This window comes from Eptatretus burgeri, chromosome 1, assembly GCF_056783735.1.
Source record: "Eptatretus burgeri isolate ZD-2024b chromosome 1, Ebu_testis_v1, whole genome shotgun sequence".
Lineage (NCBI taxonomy): Eukaryota > Metazoa > Chordata > Myxini > Myxiniformes > Myxinidae > Eptatretus > Eptatretus burgeri.
In genome coordinates this window covers 134,996,440-135,022,774 of record NC_140961.1, presented here as the reverse complement: position 1 = coordinate 135,022,774, position 26,335 = coordinate 134,996,440, and the positions used below count along the sequence as shown (strand labels likewise).

The window sequence follows — 26,335 nt, the reverse complement described above, 5'->3', positions numbered from 1 at the left end:
AGCCAGTCACCAACTGAGAATTCTCCATCATGCAAAGCCCTTCCTCAGCCCACCTGAGCTCCTGACCACATACAAAGCTTTCGTCCACAGCCTCATGTAGTGCTGCTCTTCCCTCTGTGCTGGTGCTCCTGCCTCTCACATTTCTCGGCTTCATGCTGTGGAAACCAAGGCATTTAGGATCATTGGTATCTCCTGTGATGAGGCTGAGTCTTTGGGCCTCTCACTCTCTCACCGGAGGCAGGTCAGTGGTCTTTCTGTCTTCTACCGTCGTCGCTCTGGTCTCGCCCCCCCCTCCCTTGCTCTGTCTGCGATTTGTCCCCACCATATTTCCGCAGGACGCTCAAGGTCCGCCAACAACCCCCTTCTAGTAAAACTACCAAAATCACGAATCACTGCTCACTTTCACTCTTTCATCCCTCTTTTTCCCACCTTTGGAATAAACTCCCACATTCTCTTCAATCACATTCTTCCCTCCAGGCCTTCAAAACAGCTGTTCACCACCACCTCTTATCTTTCCCCATCCAAAACCTCGATCTTTTATATCCCTCTTATTCCACCCCAAACCCACCTCCTTCAAATCCATTGCTTTCCTTCCTGAAAGTCCCTCTAATGTCCATCTTGTATACCCCGTGTTCCTCACCCCTTCCCTCTCCCTTCCACAGATCACCTAATGTCTCTGTTCCCCACTGTTTTGTCCGTCCCTCTCCTGCTCCTCTTGTCTCATGCCCCCCTTGCTGTGCGTTGTGTGTTAGCTCTCATACGAGCCTCGACAAGGTATACAAAAAATTTTTAAAAAGTGAATTCCGTCACCACGTGCTTTCTGCATTTCCGCGCAAACATGGCTGTTCCACATATGCAAACGCCACACATTCCAATGACATGGCAGCGACACGAGTGACTTCTGTCACCGCGTGAGCACGTGCATGACCCTCGCATGGCTTCACCCCATGGGGCTGGGTGCTGTGGTCATATAAACCAGCCAGGCTCAGACACTGTTGTCATCGTCGGGAGGGACCCGAAGAGAGCGCATCAGCTTACAAAACCTTACTGAGGAGCATGAGTCAGTGCACACAGCTGCAATCCTTATTGAGGGTCGAGAGGAGGGAGTCAGCGTCTGGAGTTCCCAAAGGAGGAGAGGCTGCAGCGGATTGTCTCGCAGCAGTGCAGAGCATGACCCACGCACCCACGTTGTGCCTCCCAACATCCCACAAAAGAGAAGACCGTGAAAACCTGTCATCCATCCTGTCTTATTCTTTTGTTGACTTGTGTCTCTGAACAAGTCTGCCTATGATAAGCTTAGTTTAAACCTTTGAACCCTTGCAGCCATTTTACCGGCTATTATTCATACCTCTATATACCTAAGCGGTCAGATTTTTTTTCCAGGGAGCCCAGGGTGGGGGAGCTGGGAGTCATGTGTTTTAGTAAGATATTGCACTCAATGAGGTGAAATTTTTTTTTTCAATTGAATATAACAGAAACATTAAAGAAATATATTTTAAAGAAAATAACTCTGTAGCCTAGCAGCTCTCTTGATTGATCCAGTATACTCTTTACAGTGTCAGTGCTGTCGAAGCAGTCTCTTAGCGAGGCTATACTGGGTTGTTGGCATTGCCTTCCCAGCAGTCAGTGCAGGAATTTGTAACTTGTTCAGGTTGTCGGTGATAACTGGTCTTCTCTTGGCGAAATATACCGTTCGATCTTCAACGTCCACCAATGACAAGCGTTGGCAGAGGGGTTATCCCACTTAACGTCGTTCTGACCGACAGCGCACACACCGATGCCTCGCTCAGCCTGTGAAACACCAGCGTGACAGTTTCTGTTTGGGTCGAGATTCAAACCCACACGAGATATGCATTCATCTCCAAGTTATCCTTCCAACCCTATAATAAACTACACAGAAATTATTAAAACTTTACGTTTTTTTCAAATAAAAGTGAAAATCGTGCAAAGCATGGATAAAAGAAAGGATACTGCATAAAATGGAGACAAACTTCTGGTAGAAGCTGTGATGCTCAGTGTGGTTAAACGTCACTTACCGGAATGGGGACCAGACTGAGAACAGATCTTACACTGCAGATGAGCAGGCTTATTAGGTATTAAAAGTGAACTTCCCTAAGTTTAGGTATTTGAACTACAGCCGGACAAGGAGGAGCTGAATTTTAATCGTTGCTTCTGTTCTTTTTTCTTTTTTTTTTTTGATTGGTGCAATTTGAAAACCTTGAACTCGAGTAAGTGCATCAAGTTGAAATAAAAGTACGCTCATAATTTTGCGGCATGATACGGTTATCAGAAGACGTGGGCCCATAATGTTTAAAAAGGGTATTAAAAGTTTTTATAAATAAATAACTGAGTTCAGGAAGAGAAAGCATTTAGGAACAAATATCAGTGGATGGGAGGGAAATCAGATGTATATGGCATACATGAGTGGGAGAAAGGGATTTTAAAATCTGGTCATTTCACATCTGTTTGTTTTTTTGTAGAGCAGGTAGGTGGTTGAGTGGGTCAAGCCTTGTTGCATTACCCTTCCAGATGTGGGTTCGAGTCCAGCTATGATGAAGCGGCTGGTTCTTAGCCACAGAAATGCTCACTAGTCACGAGTGTGATGCTCTGCCAAGAGTATGGGATTTCACCACCACGTTCACCACCACAGTGGTGGCCTTAAAGTGACGTAATCTGCCACTCCCCCCACCGCTTCCTCCATTTACCCCTCCCCTGCCTCCTCTCGTTCTCTCGCTGACCCATGCCTCTTCTGAGCATGGAATCAGATGAAGAGCTTGCTCCATATTGCATACTTCCAGTAATTATAGTTGAAGTGTGAGTTAATTTCAGGCTGAGGTGAAGGTTCGTGTCAGGGTTTTGGTTTATAGGGTTATTGAGGGTTACGGCTGTTTATCACAATTTCCTCGAGGCCAAAAATGTGCACAAAACATGATGGAATAATATCTCTGTGAAGTGTTGAATTCCAAAATGGGTGCATATAGTATGTGCACTGTACCAAAAGTCATGGGACAGCACACTCAAACATTAAATGAACCCTTCCAACCTTCATGTACAGCTAAATCCCACTCGAACAAAATGGGTTTGGGACCAAGCACTTTTTGACAATTAACTTTTCAGAGAAACAGAAAATGGCAAAACTTACTCCGATAGTTATTCTGATAATAAGAGGAAAATAACATTGCAATGGCTTTGACATTTATCTACCGAGGTCTTTAAATCGATTAAACCAACCAATGGCGAATTCAAAGGAAAAATCAATTTTCTGCAGATCATAACACTGTTTGACTTTTTAAAATTTATTTATTTATTATTACTATAAGTGGACCAGAAAGTGCCTCACTGTGTTGTTGTTTGAACTGTTCAAACAGAACTTCTGTCGAATTCTGGAACTTCGACTTCCTTACATTTTTGCGGTTTGCAATTCCTTTGTTGGAGTGTCTGTCTCACTATAAAACGTAATTATCTGTTCTTTCTGGGACTTTAAGTCGTATATTGTGATGGCTCCGATCCCATATTCTCACACAATCTTGCTTGCTGCCTCACCCAAATCCAGATGAAGTCAAATATCCACTTTCTGGGTTATCGTTAACATAACTCTTCTTCTTTGGAGCGGATGATATGGAGACAACCGATCATGAATAAACACCCCAGCAGCGCTCGGTGGCGGTGGTGGCCAACTCAGAACTACAGGGCGACAAAGAAATACTTTTTGTCTGAATATTTCCAGTTTCTTTCTTCACAACTTTTTATTTTTCAGAGAAAGGGGATTTTCGGAATGAGATTTAGCTGTTTGGATATCTATATGTGTGTGTGTGTGTGTGTGTGTGTGTGTGTGTGTGTGTGTGTGTGTGTGTGTGTGTGTGTGTGTGTGTGTGTGTGTGTGTGTGTGTGTGTGTGTGTGTGTGTGTACACAGACACACCCATTCGGCCCTTCGTATGCAGCACAAGGTTGTGGGGTAGCATCATTGGCCGATAGCATGGCTATGCCGTTGATGCAGTGCCCCATATAGGTTTGGGCTGGAATTTGCAATTTGTTCATGGGGCGCCAGCAATAGGTCACCTACTCTTCGCGAAGGACAGCGTGGAATCGTTAACGTCCACCAACTAATGCCGGCACACACATTGATGAATCACCCTGCCTGTGAAACAACGGGAAGTTGGGAATCAAACCCATACACAGCTTAGAGGCAAGTGTGCGTGCGTACCTCTAGTCCATCCTATCAGCCCACACACCAATAAAATACGTACATCATAACCTTGCTAAAACTTTATTTGTTTACCCACCTGGCGTTATCTCACAAGTGCCTAATATTATAGGTTACAATTGACCAATCGTAGAGTAACATGTCGGTCCAACATAGAATGTTTAAACCTCGATAAAAGTTATTCACTTAGTTGGGTTTGGCCGACATTGTAACTTTAAATGAGCTTATGGAAAGTTGAAATGATGAATGAACACCTCATTTGGTGAAACTGTGGATGAGAGATTATGTGAAATGATGAAGTTTTTCATTAGTTGTTCTAATGGCTTATAGAAAGTCTCACTCTATTCTAATTTGTAGCTTGGCTCAAGGAAGGCTCTGGAGTCTAGAAGGTACGTTGAGTCTTATTTTGAAAGGAGAGCAGGTGACCTGCAAGGAGAGCAGGTGATCTGCAAGGAGAGCAGGTGACCTGCAAGGAGAGCAGGTGATCTGCAAGGAGAGCAGGTGATCTGCAAGGAGAGCTCTGCTGCTCTTGCCGCTCTTCTGTCTGCACTTTGCAGCCTGTCCTCTTTTGGCTACCTCTTAACTGCCTGGAAGTCAGCCAACATCACTCCAATGCACAACAGGGTGTAAAAAATATCCTAGAAGTTAGCAATTACTTCCAGTTATATGTTGGACACGGTCAATGTCAGGGTTGCGTTCCTGGAAAATGTGACTTACACCGAAACAACTTGAAGTGAATTCATTTTTCTCACTGTAACCCATGTATAAAGGCTGGTTACATTCCTCGGGACTTAACTCGGGAATCAATCAATCAATATGTCCCCATCACTTATGATGATGGGTGACATTGTAGCCATCTGTGCAGTCTCTCACGCTGCTGGGCTGCCTTTGCAGCAACAGCAGCCTCTGCAATCAATGCACTCTTTCTAATAAGTGCTTCAGCCATAGCATACAGCCACTAAGCATACATGAAAGTCCATGAGTGGCCCGGCCAAAGCCCAGACTTGAATCCCATTGAGAATCTGTGGAAAGACTTGAAGATTGCTGTTCACCAACGTTCCCCATTCAACTTGAGAACTTGAGCAAATCTGCAAGGAAGAATGGGAGAAAACCCCCAAATCCAGATGTGCAAAGCTGATACAGACATACCCAAGAAGACTCGAAGCTGTAATCCCTGCCGAAGGCGCTTCTACAATGTATTGACTCAGGGGGTTGAATACTTATTGACGCAAGACGTTTTAGATCTTCACCTTAAACTAATTTGTAAAAATTTCGAAAAACATGTTTTCACTTTGTCATTATGGGGTATTTTGTATCGATCGGTGACCAAAAAATTTAATTCAATCCATTTTAAATTCTGGTTGTAACACAACAAAATGTGACAAAAGTCGAGGGGTGTGAATACTTTCTGAAAGCACTGTAGCCATCAATCAGCTTCGTACATAGGCTTCAGTATCACCCCGATACTGTATCCTCTCACATGCTCTTATGCTATATATCGATATATAGCATGCTTCTTGGAAGTATTATGAACGTGATATTTGTTATACAGTATTAAAGTAAAGTATATAATTTAATTTAAATGAAGGTTTAAAGAGATTTAAAGGCATATAAATAAATAAATCCCAGGTTTTACTGCTGTTTTCTCCAGTGTTTATTACACCACCCGATCGAACATGCTACGTTAGTTATTCGTGCCTGTTGTTTGTGTCCTTTATAACGTCCTTCGGAAAAGTAAATTTCCTGTTTGGAATGATTTTCAATTTTGTTTGCTTGCCAGACAGGCAAACAGAGCAAAAATATTATCTCACTCTTCTCTGCGCATATGTGATCGAGGCAAATTCAGAGCCAAAGTTCTGTTAAATGGCAGGTTTGTTTTCCAATTCACGTTCCAATTAGTGTTCAAAATATAATATTCAATTTCAATAAGTTGTTCCTCGATAATAAAGTTTCAATCACAAATTGAAAAGATGGATGGACAGACGATCATGAACCAATTGCTTAAACCTGCTTTTCACTTCACGAACGCGGGGTAAAAAAACATCAAAATTTCATGAAAAAGGAGTAATATTGAACTGTGAACATCTAATACATGTCTGGAAAACTAGAAGGGCACTCGGTAGAGCGCATACCTCCACCACGCGATGTGTGATCCACGAGAACATATCGGGCCCAATAAATTTGTGAAATATGCTACATACTGTTTTTGGCGCCATCGCTCAACGGTGAAGAATCACTTGAAAAATTCTCCAATCCGGATCCAGGTTAAGATCTTCACCAAAATCGAACCAATCTGACCACCAAGTTTCATCCGAATCCGTCCACAACTTTTTGAGATATCATGCAACATCGTTTTTAGCCCCATCTCTCAATGGTGAAGAATCAGTTGAAAATTAAATAATTCTTGTATCCAGATATAGATTTGGATCTTCACCAAAATTGAATCAATTCTTCCTAGTAGCACTCCAAACATGTCCACCAGCCTGCGGTTGGCTTTTCGGTTAGGGTGGTGGCTTGGGATCCGAGGGTCCTGAGTTTGAGGCCTGTTTTCCACCGAATTAACACCATGGGGTTGATTCAGCCTGTCATCCTTCCAAGGCCGGCAAAATGAGCACCAGTGTTCTGGTAATAGGGGCACTGCATCGGTGGCATAGCTGTGCCCCAATCAATGATGCAACCAGCAGCCAAAAAAGGCAACACATGATGGGAACATGTCCACCAAGTTTCATGTGAAGCCATCCATAACCTTTTGAGATATTGTGCTATATTGCATTTTTGGCCCGATCTGTCAATTATTATTATTATTATTATTATTATTATTATTATTATTATTTGGATATATTGTCAAGGCTCGCATGAGAGCTAACTTGAGTGAGGGAGTTTATTCAAAAGGCGGGGAAAAAGAGGAACGAAAGAGTGAAGGTGAGCAGTGATTCGTGATTTTGGTAGTTTTACAAGAAGGGGGTTGTTGGCGGAACTTAAGCGCCCTGTGGAAATATGGTGGAGCCAAATCGCAGACAGAGCAGGGGTGGTGAGACCGGAGAGGAGACGGTAGAAGACAGAAAGACCACCAACCTGCCTGCGGTGAGAGCGTGAGAGGCCCAAAGACTCAGCCTCACCGTGGGAGATGCCAATTATCCTAAATGCCTTGATTTCCACAGCGTGAAGCCAAGAAAGGTGAGAGGCAGGAGCACCAGCCCAGAGGGGAGAGCAGTACTCCATCAGGCTGTGGACGAAAGCTTTGTCAGTGGTCAGGAGCTCAGGAGGGCCGAGGAAGGACTTTGCACAATGGAGGATTCCCAGTCGGCGACTGGCTTTGGGGGCCAGGTTGGAAATATGGCTTTCCCAGGAAAGATCATGGCAGATAGTGAGACTCAGAAGCTTAAATGAAAGGATTTCTTCCAGAGGATTGTTGAGAAAGTAGATGCGGGGGGTTCCAATCGGTCCTTTCGGAGAGACATAGTGAGAATGTGAGATTTGTCAGGATTGAAAGACATGTTCCACGTGTTGGACCAGTTTGTGATTTTATCCAGATCTGCAGAGAGCGAAGAAGCTGTTGCTTGCCGATCTGAGGGATAGCAGATGATATGACAGAGAGTGGAGTCATCAGCAAAGAGATAAAGAGGATTTTTCAGAGAGTCGGAAAGATCATTGATGAAAACCAGAAAAAGAACAGGGCCCAGAATGCTGTCTTGAGGAACTCCAGCTTGGACAGGAAGAGAGGATGAAAGAACTCCATTTAGGGCCACACGTTGGCTGTGACAGGAGAGGAAGTCTCTGAGCCATAAGTGAAGATGGCCTTGGATACCATCGGAAAATGGTGAAGAATCACTTGAAAAATTTTCAGATCCAGATCCAGATCCGGATTTGGATCTTCACCAAAATCAAGCATTGCTTTCCTTGACCGGTCACCTACACACACAAAAAAATTCAAAACGATTGCTTTAAAACTGTGGCCAAAATTTGTGTGACAAACAGACAAATAAACCAATGTCACCCGCAGGGTGACCCATATCTTGCCAAAAGGTGACCACGTGTGACTTCTTTAAGGTCACACTGAGGTGAACAGAGCTGCTATCCACCAGGAGTGACTCCTTGAGGAATATCTGCCTACGAGAGATTCCGATGAGAATCGTTCTACAGAGTAACCATGAAAAATATGCGTTTGTCTCATAACGTCACCAAATGACGTCATAATGTCTCAAGCTTGACATATCTAGAAAGCACTCATTGAGGTGTTCAATTTGAGGTACTACACGATATGGTTCCTAAAACTTGAAAATTTGACCTTGGGGTCAAATATGTTTGACCTGAGGTGCTAACCATGAAGGTCAAGGCCAATCGCCACCAAAAATTAATCAGCTGAGCGCCAGACCATGAACTATATTCCCATGAAGTTTGAAGACGATCCGATCAAAATTACTCAAAAAATAAGGGTTTCGTCGACTCCCCTGATTTGCGACAAAGTGACCTTGACCTTTGACCTTGACCTTCAAAATTGTATGCGCTGAAAGGGATCTCTATAGGCCTCTGATATGCAAAGTTACAAAAATTTTCAATGATAACTGTGCTCTGCAGAGTGATTTATATGTGATTACAGACCAAAAAAAAACAAAAAAAAAAACATATGAAGGTCAAGGCCAATCGCCACCAAAAATTAATCAGCTGAGCGCCAGACCATGAACTATATTCCCATGAGGTTTGGAGACGATCTGATCAAATTTACTCAAAAAATAAGGGTTTCGTCGACTCCCCTGATTTGCGCCAAAGTGACCTTGACCTTTGACCTTGACCTTCAAAATTTTGTGCACTGAAAGGGACCTCTATAGGCCTCTGATAGGCGAAGTTACAAAAATTTCCGATGATAACTGTGCTCTGCAGAATTTTTTATACGTGATTACAGACAAACAAAAAAATAAAAGATAAAAAAAAACATACAAGCTGACTAACATATCTTGTAAAACTTCGTTTTGGCAAGATAACAAGCTGGCAGGCGACGTGGGTGGTCGCTATATAATTGCATACTAGTCATACAGTTTTTGACGGATCGGGTTGTAATTTTTTGACAAAGACGTTGATTATAGTGCGCATAAAAGCGCGGAAGCCGATTTTTGATTTTCGAATTTTTTCAAAAATTTCCACGTCCCGTTGCTAGGCAACAGTGGCGTCCACAGCAACGGTGCTAAAAAGCATACAACTAGATCCTGGTATGAACCTACCAGTCAAGTTTCATCAAAATCGGTTGACTCCTCTGGCCTCCAGAGCTGTCCATTACATACAAACAAACAGACAGATGGAAAACCTGAGAATCACGGTAGTCCAGCGACCACCCAACAAAACAGACAAACCAACATACTTGGCCAAAATATTTTCGCCAAGTAATAACAAAATCGACTGACCAATATACTTTCAAAACCTTTGATTTTGCAAGTACTAAACAGACAGATGGGGTGAAAACATAACCTCCTTCACCTTCGGTGGTGGCGGTCACAAATAATTCTGCTGAGAGAAATCAACACTTAAATAGCCTTAATTACCCATTAATCATGTCATAAAAATGAATTACAAACCAGCCATCGATACCTAAATGAAAGTTGTGTCTTGTCCAATTTCATTTTATATTAAAGTATACATGTTAACCCATTCAAATTTACTGATAATGTTATTTTCACTATATTTGGTCATAAATGTGCTACAACTCCTTATTTGGCCATATTTGCGTCTGACATTCCCCTAGATCTTAAAGAGTACCCCAATACGAGCTGTTTAAGAACAACTGCTGAATTTAAAAGAAAAAGTGCCGACAAAAATGAGATATCAATTTGGCCATCCCTCTATGAGGTGTGATGGAAGAGGAAGAAAGAGATCAGGGTGGTTAAACAGGGAGGTACATGCAGTGTACGTGTACGGATAAACAGAAGGCATTCATCAAGTACAAAATAACAGGATCAGAGTGACTCACATCGGTATACATAGTAAACAGAGACTAATTAAGACTGGTCAGTGGAGACTTATAGTTAAGACTAGTTAATGTAAGCTATAGTTAAGATGAGTTAATGTAGAGACGAGTTAGTATAGAGACTAGTTCAGACGAGCTAATCTCTGTCTATCGAGTGCAGCCTGTGGCTGCTGATTGCATCATTGGTTGGGACGCAGCTGTGCCGCTGATGCAGTGTCCCCCCTACCAGTACACTGGTGCTCATTTTGCAGACCTCGGAAGGATGACAGGCTGAGTCAACCTCCTGGTGTATTTTAATTCAGCGGCCAACGGGGCTTGAACTCAGGACCCTAGGATTCCAAGCCACCACCCCAACCACTAAGCCAACACCAGGCTTAGACTAGTTAGTATAGACTATAGTTAAGACTAGTTGGTATAGACTAGTTAACACTTGTTAGTACAGTATAGAGACTAGTTAAGACTTGTTAGTACAGTATAGAGACTAGTTAAGAAAACTCAGCAGGCCAAAAGGGAATGAGTCATCGTCATGGATATTAAATGTAACAAGACCCAATCATGAGTATTATTATAGAGACTAGTTCAGACGAGTTAGTTAAGACTAGTTAGTATACCGACTAGTTAGTATAGACTACAGTTAAGACTAGTTGATATAGACTAGTTAAGACTTGTTAGTACAGTATAGAGACTAGTTAGTATAGACTATAGTTAAGACTTGTTAGTACAGTATAGAGACTAGTTAAGAAAACTCAGCAGGCCAAAAGGGAATGAGTCATCGTCATGGATATTAAATGTAACAAGACCCAATCATGAGTGTTAATACAGAGACTAGTTCAGACGAGTTAGTTAAGACTAGTTAGTATAGACTACAGTTAAGACTAGTTGATATAGACTAGTTAAGACTTGTTAGTACAGTATAGAGACTAGTTAGTATAGACTATAGTTAAGACTTGTTAGTACAGTATAGAGACTAGTTAAGAAAACTCAGCAGGCCAAAAAGGGAATGAGTCATCGTCATGGATATTAAATGTAACAAGACCCAATCATGAGTATTATTATAGAGACTAGTTCAGACGAGTTAGTTAAGACTAGTTAGTATACCGACTAGTTAGTATAGACTACAGTTAAGACTAGTTGATATAGACTAGTTAAGACTTGTTAGTACAGTATAGAGACTAGTTAGTATAGACTATAGTTAAGACTTGTTAGTACAGTATAGAGACTAGTTAAGAAAACTCAGCAGGCCAAAAGGGAATGAGTCATCGTCATGGATATTAAATGTAACAAGACCCAATCATGAGTGTTAATACAGAGACTAGTTCAGACGAGTTAGTTAAGACTAGTTAGTATAGACTACAGTTAAGACTAGTTGATATAGACTAGTTAAGACTTGTTAGTACAGTATAGAGACTAGTTAGTATAGACTATAGTTAAGACTTGTTAGTACAGTATAGAGACTAGTTAAGAAAACTCAGCAGGCCAAAAGGGAATGAGTCATCGTCATGGATATTAAATGTAACAAGACCCAATCATGAGTATTATTATAGAGACTAGTTCAGACGAGTTAGTTAAGACTAGTTAGTATACCGACTAGTTAGTATAGACTACAGTTAAGACTAGTTGATATAGACTAGTTAAGACTTGTTAGTACAGTATAGAGACTAGTTAGTATAGACTATAGTTAAGACTTGTTAGTACAGTATAGAGACTAGTTAAGAAAACTCAGCAGGCCAAAAGGGAATGAGTCATCGTCATGGATATTAAATGTAACAAGACCCAATCATGAGTGTTAATACAGAGACTAGTTCAGACGAGTTAGTTAAGACTAGTTAGTATAGACTACAGTTAAGACTAGTTGATATAGACTAGTTAAGACTTGTTAGTACAGTATAGAGACTAGTTAGTATAGACTATAGTTAAGACTTGTTAGTACAGTATAGAGACTAGTTAAGAAAACTCAGCAGGCCAAAAGGGAATGAGTCATCGTCATGGATATTAAATGTAACAAGACCCAATCATGAGTATTATTATAGAGACTAGTTCAGACGAGTTAGTTAAGACTAGTTAGTATACCGACTAGTTAGTATAGACTACAGTTAAGACTAGTTGATATAGACTAGTTAAGACTTGTTAGTACAGTATAGAGACTAGTTAGTATAGACTATAGTTAAGACTTGTTAGTACAGTATAGAGACTAGTTAAGAAAACTCAGCAGGCCAAAAGGGAATGAGTCATCATCATGGATATTAAATGTAACAAGACCCAATCATGAGTGTTAATACAGAGACTAGTTCAGACGAGTTAGTTAAGACTAGTTAGTATAGACTACAGTTAAGACTAGTTGATATAGACTAGTTAAGACTTGTTAGTACAGTATAGAGACTAGTTAGTATAGACTATAGTTAAGACTTGTTAGTACAGTATAGAGACTAGTTAAGAAAACTCAGCAGGCCAAAAGGGAATGAGTCATCGTCATGGATATTAAATGTAACAAGACCCAATCATGAGTATTATTATAGAGACTAGTTCAGACGAGTTAGTTAAGACTAGTTAGTATACCGACTAGTTAGTATAGACTACAGTTAAGACTAGTTGATATAGACTAGTTAAGACTTGTTAGTACAGTATAGAGACTAGTTAGTATAGACTATAGTTAAGACTTGTTAGTACAGTATAGAGACTAGTTAAGAAAACTCAGCAGGCCAAAAGGGAATGAGTCATCGTCATGGATATTAAATGTAACAAGACCCAATCATGAGTGTTAATACAGAGACTAGTTCAGACGAGTTAGTTAAGACTAGTTAGTATAGACTACAGTTAAGACTAGTTGATATAGACTAGTTAAGACTTGTTAGTACAGTATAGAGACTAGTTAGTATAGACTATAGTTAAGACTTGTTAGTACAGTATAGAGACTAGTTAAGAAAACTCAGCAGGCCAAAAGGGAATGAGTCATCGTCATGGATATTAAATGTAACAAGACCCAATCATGAGTATTATTATAGAGACTAGTTCAGACGAGTTAGTTAAGACTAGTTAGTTAAGACTAGTTAGTATAGACTACAGTTAAGACTAGTTGATATAGACTAGTTAAGACTTGTTAGTACAGTATAGAGACTAGTTAGTATAGACTATAGTTAAGACTTGTTAGTACAGTATAGAGACTAGTTAAGAAAACTCAGCAGGCCAAAAGGGAATGAGTCATCGTCATGGATATTAAATGTAACAAGACCCAATCATGAGTGTTAATACAGAGACTAGTTCAGACGAGTTAGTTAAGACTAGTTAGTATAGACTACAGTTAAGACTAGTTGATATAGACTAGTTAAGACTTGTTAGTACAGTATAGAGACTAGTTAGTATAGACTATAGTTAAGACTTGTTAGTACAGTATAGAGACTAGTTAAGAAAACTCAGCAGGCCAAAAGGGAATGAGTCATCGTCATGGATATTAAATGTAACAAGACCCAATCATGAGTATTATTATAGAGACTAGTTCAGACGAGTTAGTTAAGACTAGTTAGTTAAGACTAGTTAGTATAGACTACAGTTAAGACTAGTTGATATAGACTAGTTAAGACTTGTTAGTACAGTATAGAGACTAGTTAGTATAGACTATAGTTAAGACTTGTTAGTACAGTATAGAGACTAGTTAAGAAAACTCAGCAGGCCAAAAGGGAATGAGTCATCGTCATGGATATTAAATGTTACAAGACCCAATCATGAGTGTTAATACAGAGACTAGTTCAGACGAGTTAGTTAAGACTAGTTAGTATTCTGTCCCGTGTTTGTCTGTCTGTTACTTCCTCATGTGTTCAGTGCCGAAGCTCTTCCATCAGCCTCGACTTTGTGGAGAAAAACAAAATATAAAACATCCTTTAAGTATACGATGGTTAAGGGATGGGTTAAGGAATGGGTTAAGGGATGGGTTAAGGGATGGGTTAAGGGATGGGTTAAGGGATGGGTTAAGGGATGGGTTAAGAGGACTCCCATTAGGGAACAGCACAGGAGACTTGGCGGATGATGAGGCTGACAGGACGACATTACCAAATCCTTCATGGTTTCTACATCAGGAAGTCACCTACAATCTACATAGTTCCGATGGAGGGACGGCACGGACACCGCACACGTTTTACACAACACAATTACACAAATACCCAAAACAAAATCCACCACGATCCGGACTTTAAACGTGTAAAGTACCTTCTAGTTGTGTGTGGACAATTTCACATACAACAACACCCATGAAGCTTGCAGACACTGGACAGCTTCATCGGACCACAAAAACGGACAAACGCATGAAACAGCGCTTAGTGAATCTTCTTCTTCGTTTCAGAATGCCGAATAAAAAAATGTGTTTTACCTCAGTCGGCCGACTGGTATTACATCAAACATGGATATATTTAATTTGGAGTGGAAATGTCCGTGACTACTCGAAATGTTCACAACTTGAAAGGATTACACGAAAATTAGACGTAAACTGCGTACTTACGCAAATGGCAATGAAGGCCGAAGAGGGGTGGGCGGGACCAACGCCCGTCAACCAGCATGGTGGGGGCGGGACCAACGCCTGTCAATCAGCATGGTGGGGGCGGGACCAACGCCTGTCAATCTGCATGGTGGGGCGGGACCAACGCCTGTCAATCAGCAGGGTGGAGGCGGGACCAACGCCTGTCAATCAGCATGGTGGGGGCGGGACCAACGCCTGTCAATCTGCATGGTGGGGGCGGGACCAACGCCTGTCAATCAGCATGGTGGGGGCGGGACCAACGCCCGTCAATCAGCATGGTGGGGGTGGGCCCGAACATATGTGGGTGTGGTTAACGGTGGATTGTTATTGGTCCCGGTGGTGTTAGCGGATATCTGAATATCATATAAAAGCAACAGAGTGTGAGGGGACTTCAAACGGTGAGGAAACGTTGAACGTTTTCCAGCAAATGGTTCTATCCATTACTTTTTTCGCTCACCTGGACTTTCGTCAGGTGAGCTTCTGCGATTGAGCAGCGTCCGCAGGTGTCACTCAGTCAGTCCGTCAACAATTCAGTCATTATCACTTGAACCAAACACACAATTTTGATGAAACTTGGCCACAAGCTTCATAGCTGATGCCTAAAGAGGGTGTGTTGACCGCATCAAAATCTGCGCTCATTAAGGGGGTCGACGGAGGAGTGGGGGGGGGGGATGTTGACCTCTAAAATAGGTATTTCCTTTCTTCTCTGAAACTACACACACTATTTTGATGAAACTTGACCACAACCTTCATCACTCGTAATGGACCAAAGTTTATCAACCACATCAAAATTTGCGCTCATTAAGCGGTTCTACAGGTGGTGGGGGGGGGCAGTTATGACTCCCCAAAATAGGTATTTATTGTCTCCTCTGAAACTACACACCCAATTTTGATGAAACTTGACCACAACATTCATCACCGGTGATGGACCAAAGTCTATCCAACACAACAAAATCTGCACTCATTAATGGGGTCTATGGGGGGGTTTTGAGCCCCCCAAAATAGATATTTGCTCTCTTCTCTGAAACCACACAAACAATTTCAATTAAACTTGACCACAACCTTCATCACTCAAGACGGACCAAAGTTTATCGTCTGCATAAAAATCTGCGCTCATTAAGGGGGTCTATGGGGGAGGGGGGTTAGGTTGACCCCACATAATAGTTATTTGCTCACTTCTCCAAAACTACACACACAATTTTGATGAAACTTGACCACAACCTTCATCACTCGTAATGGACCAATTTGTGAGCTCCTAGAGCAGTCAGGCTTTACACCAAAGAGGTCAACGATTGACCATATCCTTGCACTTCGGGTCCTCACCAAATGCAGATGAAAGTTACAGCAGGGGCTGCTTGCAGCTTATGTTGATCTCCATAAAGCATTCGATCCAGTGAATCGGGACGCCCTCTGGAGGATTGTAGGTCATCGTGGGGTGCCACCAAAACTGATCAATCTGATTTCTGAACTATACTGTGGTACTGAGAGTGCTATGAGGTGTGGTGGTTCCAACTGACTTATTTCTAGTTGTTTCTGGAATTTTTATGGGGTATATATTGACCCCCACATTTTCAGTGCTTGTTTGCATTGGATTTTGGGGAGAATGTTGTAGAGATCAAGCTACGGTGCATCATTTGCAAATGTCAAGACTTCTAACCTTGATTTCACACAGGATGCAGTCATCTTTGCAGAGATGCTGGATATCCTTATGGGGACCCTCCAGGCACTGAATCAGGAGTCGGTGCTGCTGAGATTACAGGTTTCCTCAGTCAAAACGAAGATCCAGGCTTTCAATGACATCTTGGATACTGCTGTTTTGTCTGTACCTGTTTGTAGTGACGATGTTTAGGTCACAGAGAGATTCACTTACCTTGACAATGATATTTATTTCTCCACATACTGTGAGCCAGAGGTCGATAGACGTCTGTGTCGGGCCTGGGGCATCATGGATTCACTGGATAATGGGGTGTGGTGCTGTCTGTACCTCTTCATGAGGACAAAAGTCTGAGTCTCTAAGTTCTTGGTCCTCCCAGTCTTGCTCTACTGATGTGAGACTTAGACTCTGACCAAGGATCTGGGACAGACACTTAACTCCTTCAGTAGCAGATCTCTTCGGGAAATCCTTGGTTATCACTGGTCAGACTTTGTGGCCGAGTGGTTGCCGTGAGAGACTCAGATGAGATTTATTACCTGTGCAGTCCGTCAGCATCAGCTGTGGCTGTATGGACATGTTACCCAGAAACATCAACGGCGCATTCACGAGCATTCATTCGATGAACAACATCGAATTCCACTTCCAAGGTAACACTTAACAATGCCTCTTAGCCAATAATCGACAGCGTGTTTACAAAGTCCTGTTACCCCCTCCGCAGAAGCTTATAAATGAATATAATGACCACACAAGAGGTATAAATATAAACTATGAATACACAAGACTTTTAATGTCATAAAAAACAAAATATTAACATGAACATATATATATATATATATATATATATATATATATATATATATATATATATATATATATATATATATATACATATATACAAGCCCGTAGGCGGACATGGGTAATCGATCAAGTCGAATTTAGTCATTTTTCAGCCATTACTAGCCAACAAAAGCGTCCATAGCAACGGTTCTTTCTCACACATAACTAGGACATACCATGAACCCACCATACCAGTTTCATGTATATCTGACTCATAGTCTCTGAGATATAACGAACTTCATTTTTTTATTTTTTTTCGACCAGGGTTCATTCAAAGTCTATCTTCTTCGACAGTTTTCATAGGATCTGGCTGGAAATTTTTGACAATATTGCTGAATGTATTGCCCACAGTCGCTCTTGGCCCGATTTTTGATTTTCGAAAAAATTAATTTTTGAGATTTTTTTGAAAATTTCAAAGGTCCGTTGCTAGGTAACGGATGGGTCCATAGCAACAGTTCTCATTGGCACACAACTACGTCATGGTATGAACCTACCAACCAAGTTTCATCGAAATCACCATTGTATTAACGGAGCACTGGACTGAACAGACATAAATACAGACAGACAGACAGACAGACAAACAAGCCGGTAGGTGGACATGGGTAGTCGACTACCCAATATAACCTGACGTGATGGGCCCATTCGATGGGGAATGACCTGAGGATTAAGCACAAGAAAATTCATGATTCGAGCTTCAAAGGTTAATGCTGCAGATTGTTTTTTCATTAAAATACCCCCACATTTAGAGGTTTTTCGGCCGTTGCTCGGCAATGGAGGGTCCATAGCAACGGTTCTTTCTCACACATAACTTGGACATACTATGAACCTACCATACCAGTTTCATGTATATCTGACTCATAGTCTCTGAGATATAATGAACTTTGTTTTGGCTGCTCTGAGAGCACCCTTATTCTGGACATTTCCATCTGTCTGTCTGTCCGCGAAACTTTGGTCAAGCCTTGGGGCGAAACCACTCAACCGATTCCAATGAAATTTGGTAGGTTGGACCAATATTTCTGGGAATCGTGTGCTTTCGAATATGGGACCCCGGGCCCCAGCAAGGGCAAAGCAACGGCCCTTTAAAGTGGTCAAAAAATCGAAAAAAAAAATCGAAAAATCGAAGCTTAGAGTTCTGTGCGCAATCTATCAAGCTCCCTTCATGTCAATTTGTAGGTCAGGTCAGGTATGGGAGCATGTGCCAGAACAGCACGTCGCTACGTCCACTTTCCGCCAGTACTCCAGGGGCCTCCGTCTGGCCATCCCCCAGGCAGATGCCAGGCCCATCCCCATCTCCTTGAGATGATGGTTAACCTGTTGCAACCATGAGGCACGTGGTCGACCCACTGGCCTCCTCCACTCATGAGACTCCCTCGCTGAGAGAATCTGGTGAGCAGGATCAGAGTCAGGAAAACGAGCCACATGTCCATACAGCCGCAACTGATGCTCACGGACTATGCAGGTAACAAATCTCATCCGAGTCTCTCTCAGCAACCGCTCGTTGGACACAAAATCCGACCAGCGATAGCCAAGGATTCTCCGAAGAGACCTGGTACCAAAGGAATTAAGTCTCCGTCTCAGATCCTTGGTCAGAGTCCAAGTCTCGCACCCATAGAGCAAGACTGGAAGTACCAAGGACCTGAAGACTCGGACTTTCGTCCTCCCGCACAGGTACCGGCAGCGCCACACCCCATGATCCAGTGAATCCATGACTCCCCAGGCCCGACCCAGACGTCTATTGACCTCTGACTCGCAGCCAGCAGAGACATGAATATCACTGCCAAGGTAAGTGAATCTCTCCACGACCTCAACATCCTCACCACAAACAGACACAGACAGTACAGCAGCATCCAAGATGTCACCGAAAGCCTGGATCTTAGTTTTGACCCAAGAAACCCGTAATCCCAACGGCTCTGACTCCTCATTCAGCACCTCGAGGGCCCCCAAGAGGATGTCTAAAGTCTCCGCAAAGATGACTGCATCATCTGCAAAGTCAAGGTCCGAGATCTTGACATTCCCAAATGACGCACCGCAACTTGATCTCTCCGACATCCTCCCTAGAATCCAGTCCATACAAGTGCTGAAAAGTGTGGGGGCAAGTACACATCCCTGACGAACTCCAGTAACAACTGGAAATAAGTCAGAGATGGTACCACCACACTTCACAGCACTCTCAGTACCAGAGTAGAGTTCAGACATCAGATCGATCAGTTTTGGTGGCACCCCACGAAGACCAAGAATCCTCCAGAGGACATCCCGATTCACTGAATCGAACGCTTTACAGAGATCAACATAGGCTGCAAGCAGCCCCTGCAGAAACTCTCGTCTGCGTTCGGTGAGGACACGAAGTGCAAGGATACGGTCAATCGTTGACCTCTTTGGTGTAAAGCCTGACTGCTCTGGACGCTGGTGCTCAAGCAGATGGTGGCGAACCCTATCGAGAATTATCCGAGCAAAGACCTTGCCCGGCACTGAGAGCAGCGTCACCCCTCGGTAGTTGTTGCAGTCTTGGCGATCACCCTTCCCTTTCCAGAGAGGGACAACAAGGCCCCTCTTCCAGTCAGTTGGGATGATGCCTGTGTTCCAGGCAGAGCACAAAACTGCATGCAACGACACGAGTGCAGCATTTCCACCAGCCTTGAGAAGTTCGGCATGGATGCCACAGATCTCTGGAGCTTTGCCCCATTTCAACTGGTTCACCGCAGCCCGTGTTTCCACAAGCGTAGGTGGACCACAGTTGATTCGAGGGTCAGCAACAGGGATTGTAACACCCTTGACGTCCAACTCGACAGTTGGGGGATCAGCCTGGTACAACCGCTCAAAGTAACCGGCCCAGCGGGCCTTCACTTCAGACTCCTCTGTCAAGAGCCTACCACTCTCTGCTCGAACTGCAGTGCTCCGAGGGATGGGCTTGGATGAACGTAATGCGCGAATTCCCCTGTTAGCGGGACGAGAATCCCTTGACCACAGGTGATGCTCTACCCCCTCACAGATTCCTCGCACATAGGCCTCCTTGTCCACCCTCAGTGCACGTACAGTTTTACGCCTCAGCTCCCTGAACAGCTCAGCTCTGCCATTCAGCCTGGCCCTGCGACTCTGGTCAATGGTATCCAGTGTCCCTTGAGAGACAAAATTCTTCTTTGCCCTGCGGTGAGCTCCAAGGCATCCACCGGCAACATCAAGGACGGTGGTCTTGAAGGCGCTCCACAACTCTTCAGGACCCCCCAAGGCACCCAGACCCCCCAAGTGTCCACTCAGCCTGTTCGCAAACTCCTCAGCTACTCTCTCATCCCTGAGCTTGGCAACATCCAGCCTCGGCTGGGATGGTACCATTCTCCAGGATTTAAGGTGCAGCTTTAGAGTTGCTACAACAAGCCTGTGGTCAGTATTGAGGAACTGAGCACTCCGGTAGACCCTGCAGTTCTGGATCATCCTCCAACGACCGTCAATGAGGACATGGTCAATCTCCTTTGCCACACCGCCAGCGTTGGAATACCAAGTCCAGCGATGAGCTTGTGGGCGCTGAAACCATGAACCAGCCACCCTAAGTCCATGACTTCTTGCAAAGTCAAGGAACTTAGTGCCATTCTGGTTCATAGTTCCTGACCCATGGGTACCAACACACACCTCATAACCATCCCTATCAGTTCCAGTCGATGCATTGAAATCCCCCAAGACTAGAAGTGTATCTCGTCTGGGGCACTGATCAACCACAGACTCGAGTGTGGCGTAGAATGCATCCTTCACGGTGAGATCACTCGCCTCAGTCGGAGCATAAACAGAGACCAGGGAAATGACACCTAAGGATTGACGAATCCTTAATCTCATAATACGCTCGTTGACCGGTGTTACCTCAATTATCATTGGGGTCAGCTTATTGGACACAGCTACAGCAACTCCTTGGGTATGGTAACCATCAGAGCGACCAGACCAATAGTAGGTGTAACCACCCACCATTATCTCGCCGCAATCCGGTCTCCGAACCTCAGAGAGAGCTGCAATCCCGATGTCCAAACGCTTGAGCTCAGATGATAACAGAGACAGGTGATCATCCTCTCTTAGGGATAGGACATTCCAGGCACCCACCCGAAGGGACCGCCTCAGGTTAACCCAAGGAGACCGCCGTCTGGTGGACGACACCTCAGCACCACTCCGACACACTCTCCCGCAATCTGACCCAGGGATGTTACCCCATGGTTTCCCTCCTATCAAAGATTGGGGGTCCCGAAGGCTTTGCCCCAATCCCGTCATCCGGTGAGCTGCCCTGCGAAGGGAAGCTGCACAGGAGGTACTCCCACGGAGTGGGTTTTCAGATTTTTTTGCGTTTTTGCGTTTTGCGGAATGAAGGGTTTTACGGTGGCCGGAGTGCAAATCCTGCCACCAACCTCCTAATAAGAAGTAGCCCAACTGCAGGAGGACGTCCGCAGACACAGTTGGGCACTAGATATGGATGGCCGTTGGCTCACAAGGAGCTCCTCCGCCCTTTGACAGGTTTTGTTTTTAATCCTGCTGGGTGTCCATATCCAAACACCCTCCTCACCAGAAACCTGGTGGGGGAGACGGTTTAGTCGCCGACAACCCGACCATGGAACAGGTTAGTACAGGTTTACATGGTACCTGTAGCAGGTCACAGATCGAACCTGACCTGACATGTCAATTTGCAGCCCCAACAAAAATATTTGTAGGAGGAGATAGGTTTTGGGCGAGTACATGACGAACATTTCAGAAACGGTTAATTGTGAATATCTCTAAGAGAAAGAGTCTGATTTTGATGAAACTTGGGTGAAATGTGTACAATGTGGCTAGCATGTACACAAAAATGAATGGTTGCTATGCACACCTCCGTTGCTTAGCAACAGCTAAAATACTTTACTGTACATCGTGCACTTATTGTGGACTGTACAAAAAAATCAATACCTCCGAAACGAGGGACCTGTTTTTTTTTGTGCCCAAGGAGAATGTCTTACAGCATCATATAAAAAAAAAATCTTTAGCGAATAGATAAATGGAATTACCAGGGCTGCCATTTGTTAGTCTCTTTGGAAACATGCTGAAATTTCACAAGGCGGGTTTCTGGGCGCAAACTAAGAGGGCTGTGATAATCATATTTATTGTGCTAAATTGATTGAGAGCATGTACATGAATATCGGCAAGTCGTGTCGGCCAGCTTTCCATCGAGAGCGAGCAGCCATGTCGCCTACCGGCTTGTTTTATTGTTTTTGACCAGGGTTCATTCAAAGTCTATCTTCTCCGAGTTTTCATAGGATCCGGCTGGAAATTTTTGACAATTTGGCAAAAATGTACTGCTCACAGTCGCTCGTGTCCCGATTTTTGATTTTCGAAAAACTAGATTATTTATGATTTTTTTTTTAAATTTTCAAAGTCCCGTTGCTAGGCAACGGTGGTGTCCATAGCAACGGTTCTCATTTGCACACAACTAGGTCATGGTATGTACCTACCAACCAAGTCCACGGTATTTTTGTTCAGAATGAACGCGTGAGACGAGACCATGTACTTTTAGAGTGCTGCTCCAGTTACCTCTGCCACCGAAGGTGAAGGAGGGTATGTTTTCACCACTTTCTGTCTGTTTGTTTGTTTTTGCACAGGATATCTCAAAAAGTTGTGGACGGATCCAGATGAAATTTTGTGGACAGGTTAGATGTGTGAGAAGGACGACCTGATTAGATTTTGGTGAAGACCCGGATCCGGATCTGGATACGAGAATTATTTAAGTGATTCTTCACCATTGAGAGAAGGAGCCAAAAACGATACATAGCACGATATCTCAAAAAGTTGTGGACGGATTGGGATGTAGCTTGGTGGGGCAGGTTGGGTGTGTTGTGACAAGGAAGAATTGATTCGATTTTGGTGAAGATCTGGATTCAGATCCGACGACTAGAAATTTTTTAGGTCATTCTTAACCATTGAGAGAAGGTGCCAAAAACAATATAGGACTGTATAGCATATTTCCAAAATGTATTGGGCCCGATATGTTCTCGTGGATCAGGTGTTACAGGGTGGAGGTACGCGCTCTACCGAGTGTCCTTCTAGCTCTCATGTTTTCGTTTAAGGACATTTTCTGATGGTTTTGTGATTTTTCCTGGCATACAGACGCTGAGTGCATCACTATGCAAAATGTTGGCTTTCTACCCCACCAAGAAAGTACTAAACATTTACACCAGTGAGTGAGTGAGTAAGTGAGTGGTGAGAAAGCTTTATATATTAGATATCACAATATTTGTTTGAATTGGATCATGCTTGTGTGGATCACGACAAATGACTAAAACCTCTTAGTATAATGTACGTTAAATGTTGCGCCACCTGTTCCATAAAATTACTTTTATTTAACTTAGAGATATTTACTATATGCACTCATCTTATAACAGTGATTTGACACCGGCATCGTGAATCTCAGTGGGAAAGTCCGATTTTCTCTGTGATTTGCACAAATCTTTCCATTCGGCTAAGAAAACTTGAACGGGGATGGATGTACGACGTATTGATAAGACGTAGTAATACAATTAACGCAAACAATGCGAGTTCCATCTCTGCTTCACTATAGATTGCTCCAGTGGGTTCCCTGTCCATTTGCCAAGGAATTCGCTCAATTTCCACTGGTTTCCTGAACAATACGAGAAGAAAGGAACTCAATCTTTTAAAAACGCCAATACATTCTTGTTGTCTTCGAACTGAATAAAGGAATCATTTACTTGATTGTTTCTAATAAACATTTATGAGATGAAGGATCAAATGTCCCCTACTCAAAATAATGTGACAAAAGGGTCATCCGTCTGGTGACTTGGAAGACCAAGATGTTCTCATTTCATTTGGTATCCCAGAGAATGCGGTCAGATTTATAGGTACAAAAAGGAAAATGTCTGTTTGGTTCATCATAACTGCGCTGTACCCAAACATCCCATTTACTTGACTGCTTTTTCGTAAAAGGTCAACAAGTGATGTCAAATTTGAGTTCCGTTTTGGCAGTTGACATGTGACATCATAATTATTTATTTATTTGTATGCAGCCAGTGGCTGCTTGGCTGCATCATTTTTTGGGAGTGTGGCTGTGCTGCTGATGCAATGCCCCCGTTACCAGCGAGCTGGCACTCATTTTGCTGACCTTGGAAGGATGACAGGCTGAGTTGACGACAAGAGCTTGAACAAAAGAGTTCAAAGATCTTAAGCCAGCCAGCCTCCTTAACTGTTAAGCCAACACCAGGCTTTGACGTCATAACACGACTAGGTTACTGTGTTTCGCTCTCTCCTCTCTCAATCTCTTTTCCTGTTTGTTAATTCCCTTACTTTTTTGGGTCCAACTGTTTGTTGCCCCAATGCCACACTGGCAGTGAGTATCACTGTCTTTTTAACGTGTCCCCTTGCCCTTCGATGAGCCTTAACTTTGTTTACAAAAACAATAACTAAAATGATTTTTAGCTCGCCTGTTCGAAGAACAGAGAGCTATAGCGATACCCCCGGCTTGAGCGTGAGCGTGAAAATGTTAAAGTTTTTGGTGCAAGTTATTTAGAAGCTTGCCATTCATTTAATATGTGTACTAGGATGCTGATATTTGGCATGGGGGTTCTTTTGGGGGTATATTATTGATGTAGTGAAGTTGAAATAAAAAAATAATTTCAAATGTTTTAAATTTTTAACCTGTTTTGAACTTAACTTTTTTGTAGCACATCAACGTTAAAGTTTTTGGTGCAAGTTATTTAGAAGCTTGCCATTCATTTAATATGTGCACTAGGATGCTGATATTTGGTATGGAGGTTCCTTTGGGGTATATTATTGATGTAGTGAAGTTGAAATTAAAAAATAATTTAAAATGTTTTAAATTTTTGACCTGTTTTGAACTTAACTTTTTTGTAGCACATCAACGTTAAAGTTTTTGGTGCAAGTTATTTAGAAGCTTGCCATTCATTTAATATGTGCACTAGGATGCTGATATTTGGCATGGAGGTTCCTTTGGGGTATATTATTGATGTAGTGAAGTTGAAATTAAAAAATAATTTAAAATGTTTTAAATTTTTGACCTGTTTTGAACTTAACTTTTTTGTAGCACATCAACGTTAAAGTTTTTGGTGCAAGTTATTTAGAAGCTTGCCATTCATTTAATATGTGTACTAGGATGCTGATATTTGGCATGGAGGTTCCTTTGGGGTATACTATTGATGTAGTGAAGTTGAAATTAAAAAATAATTTAAAATGTTTTAAATTTTTGACCTGTTTTGAACTTAACTTTTTTGTAGCACATCAACGTTAAAGTTTTTGGTGCAAGTTATTTTTTAGAAGCTTGCCATTCATTTCATATGTGTACTAGGATGCTGATATTTGGCATGGAGGTTCCTTTGGGGTATACTATTGGTATAGTGAAGTTGAAATTAACAAATGATTTTAATTTTTTTTTAAATTTCAACCTAAGTTGGTGTCAAAGCCACCCAATGCTCGCCTGTTTATACTAGACGCTTGCCATTCATTTAATATGTGTATTAGTTTACTGATTACAATATACAAATACATATATTGCTTTAAAATTATTTGGATCAGACTTCACTGCAATGCTTTATAAAAAATATTATTAGACTAGTCTTTTAAAAACGATAAATGTATAAACAGGCGAGCATTGGGTGGCTTTGACACCAACTCTCTGGTTGCTTCATACTGCTATATTAGTTTTGCAACATTGGTGGAATTTTGAACCCCTCTCCCCCATGTGTTCCATGTGTCCCCCTTCTCTCTTCCCATTATATACTTCCATCTCCTCTCAACATCATCGTTCAAGGAACCCCCCCATCTCTTTCCTCTCCTTGTGCATACGTAATAAAGCAATGGCCTTTTTCCCATATCAAAGCATTTGTATGTAAAAGATCCCATGGCCTTTGGTCGACACCATGCAATGTGGATGCTAATGTAGATAGAACGGAGTAGGAAAGTTAAGCACAAACAGGATGAGAAGGTTGAACAATTCAAATTTAAATGAGAAATCGAAGTTAAATAACAGGTTCATAAATTGTGTTCTCTACATATTATACTTTGTTCATTTTTTTGTTTATCAAACATTTATCAAAGCAAATATTTAATTAATTAATTCATTAATTAATTAAGGATGTTCACATTCGCTAATTGCGTTTTACAATGCGAACTCCATATGAGATGTCCAGTGAGAAAAACGATAA

The 26,335-nt window shown here is 42.4% G+C and overlaps 1 protein-coding gene across 7 annotated transcripts in view; it reads right to left on the bottom strand.

The window, feature by feature from the left end:
- Positions 1 to 26,335, bottom strand: part of LOC147035493 (uncharacterized) — a 61,670-nt gene that overhangs the window by 5,539 nt on the left and 29,796 nt on the right. Inside the window, exon 1 of one of the 7 annotated variants that reach the window (XM_085850189.1) lies at positions 14,654 to 14,770. The exons of 2 other annotated variants lie outside the window; for them this stretch is intronic. Coding sequence is in view for 1 of the 5 variants with exons in the window: in XM_085853979.1 (XP_085710105.1) it covers positions 14,365 to 14,407 (43 nt within the window). In the remaining 4 variants the exon portion in view is untranslated. Of the gene's footprint in view, positions 1 to 2,036; positions 2,106 to 3,543; positions 3,567 to 14,364; positions 14,598 to 14,653; positions 14,771 to 26,335 lie in introns of those variants that run through there. 4 more of the 7 variants (XM_085853979.1, XM_085851602.1, XM_085850859.1 and 1 more) reach the window with 4 other exon arrangements.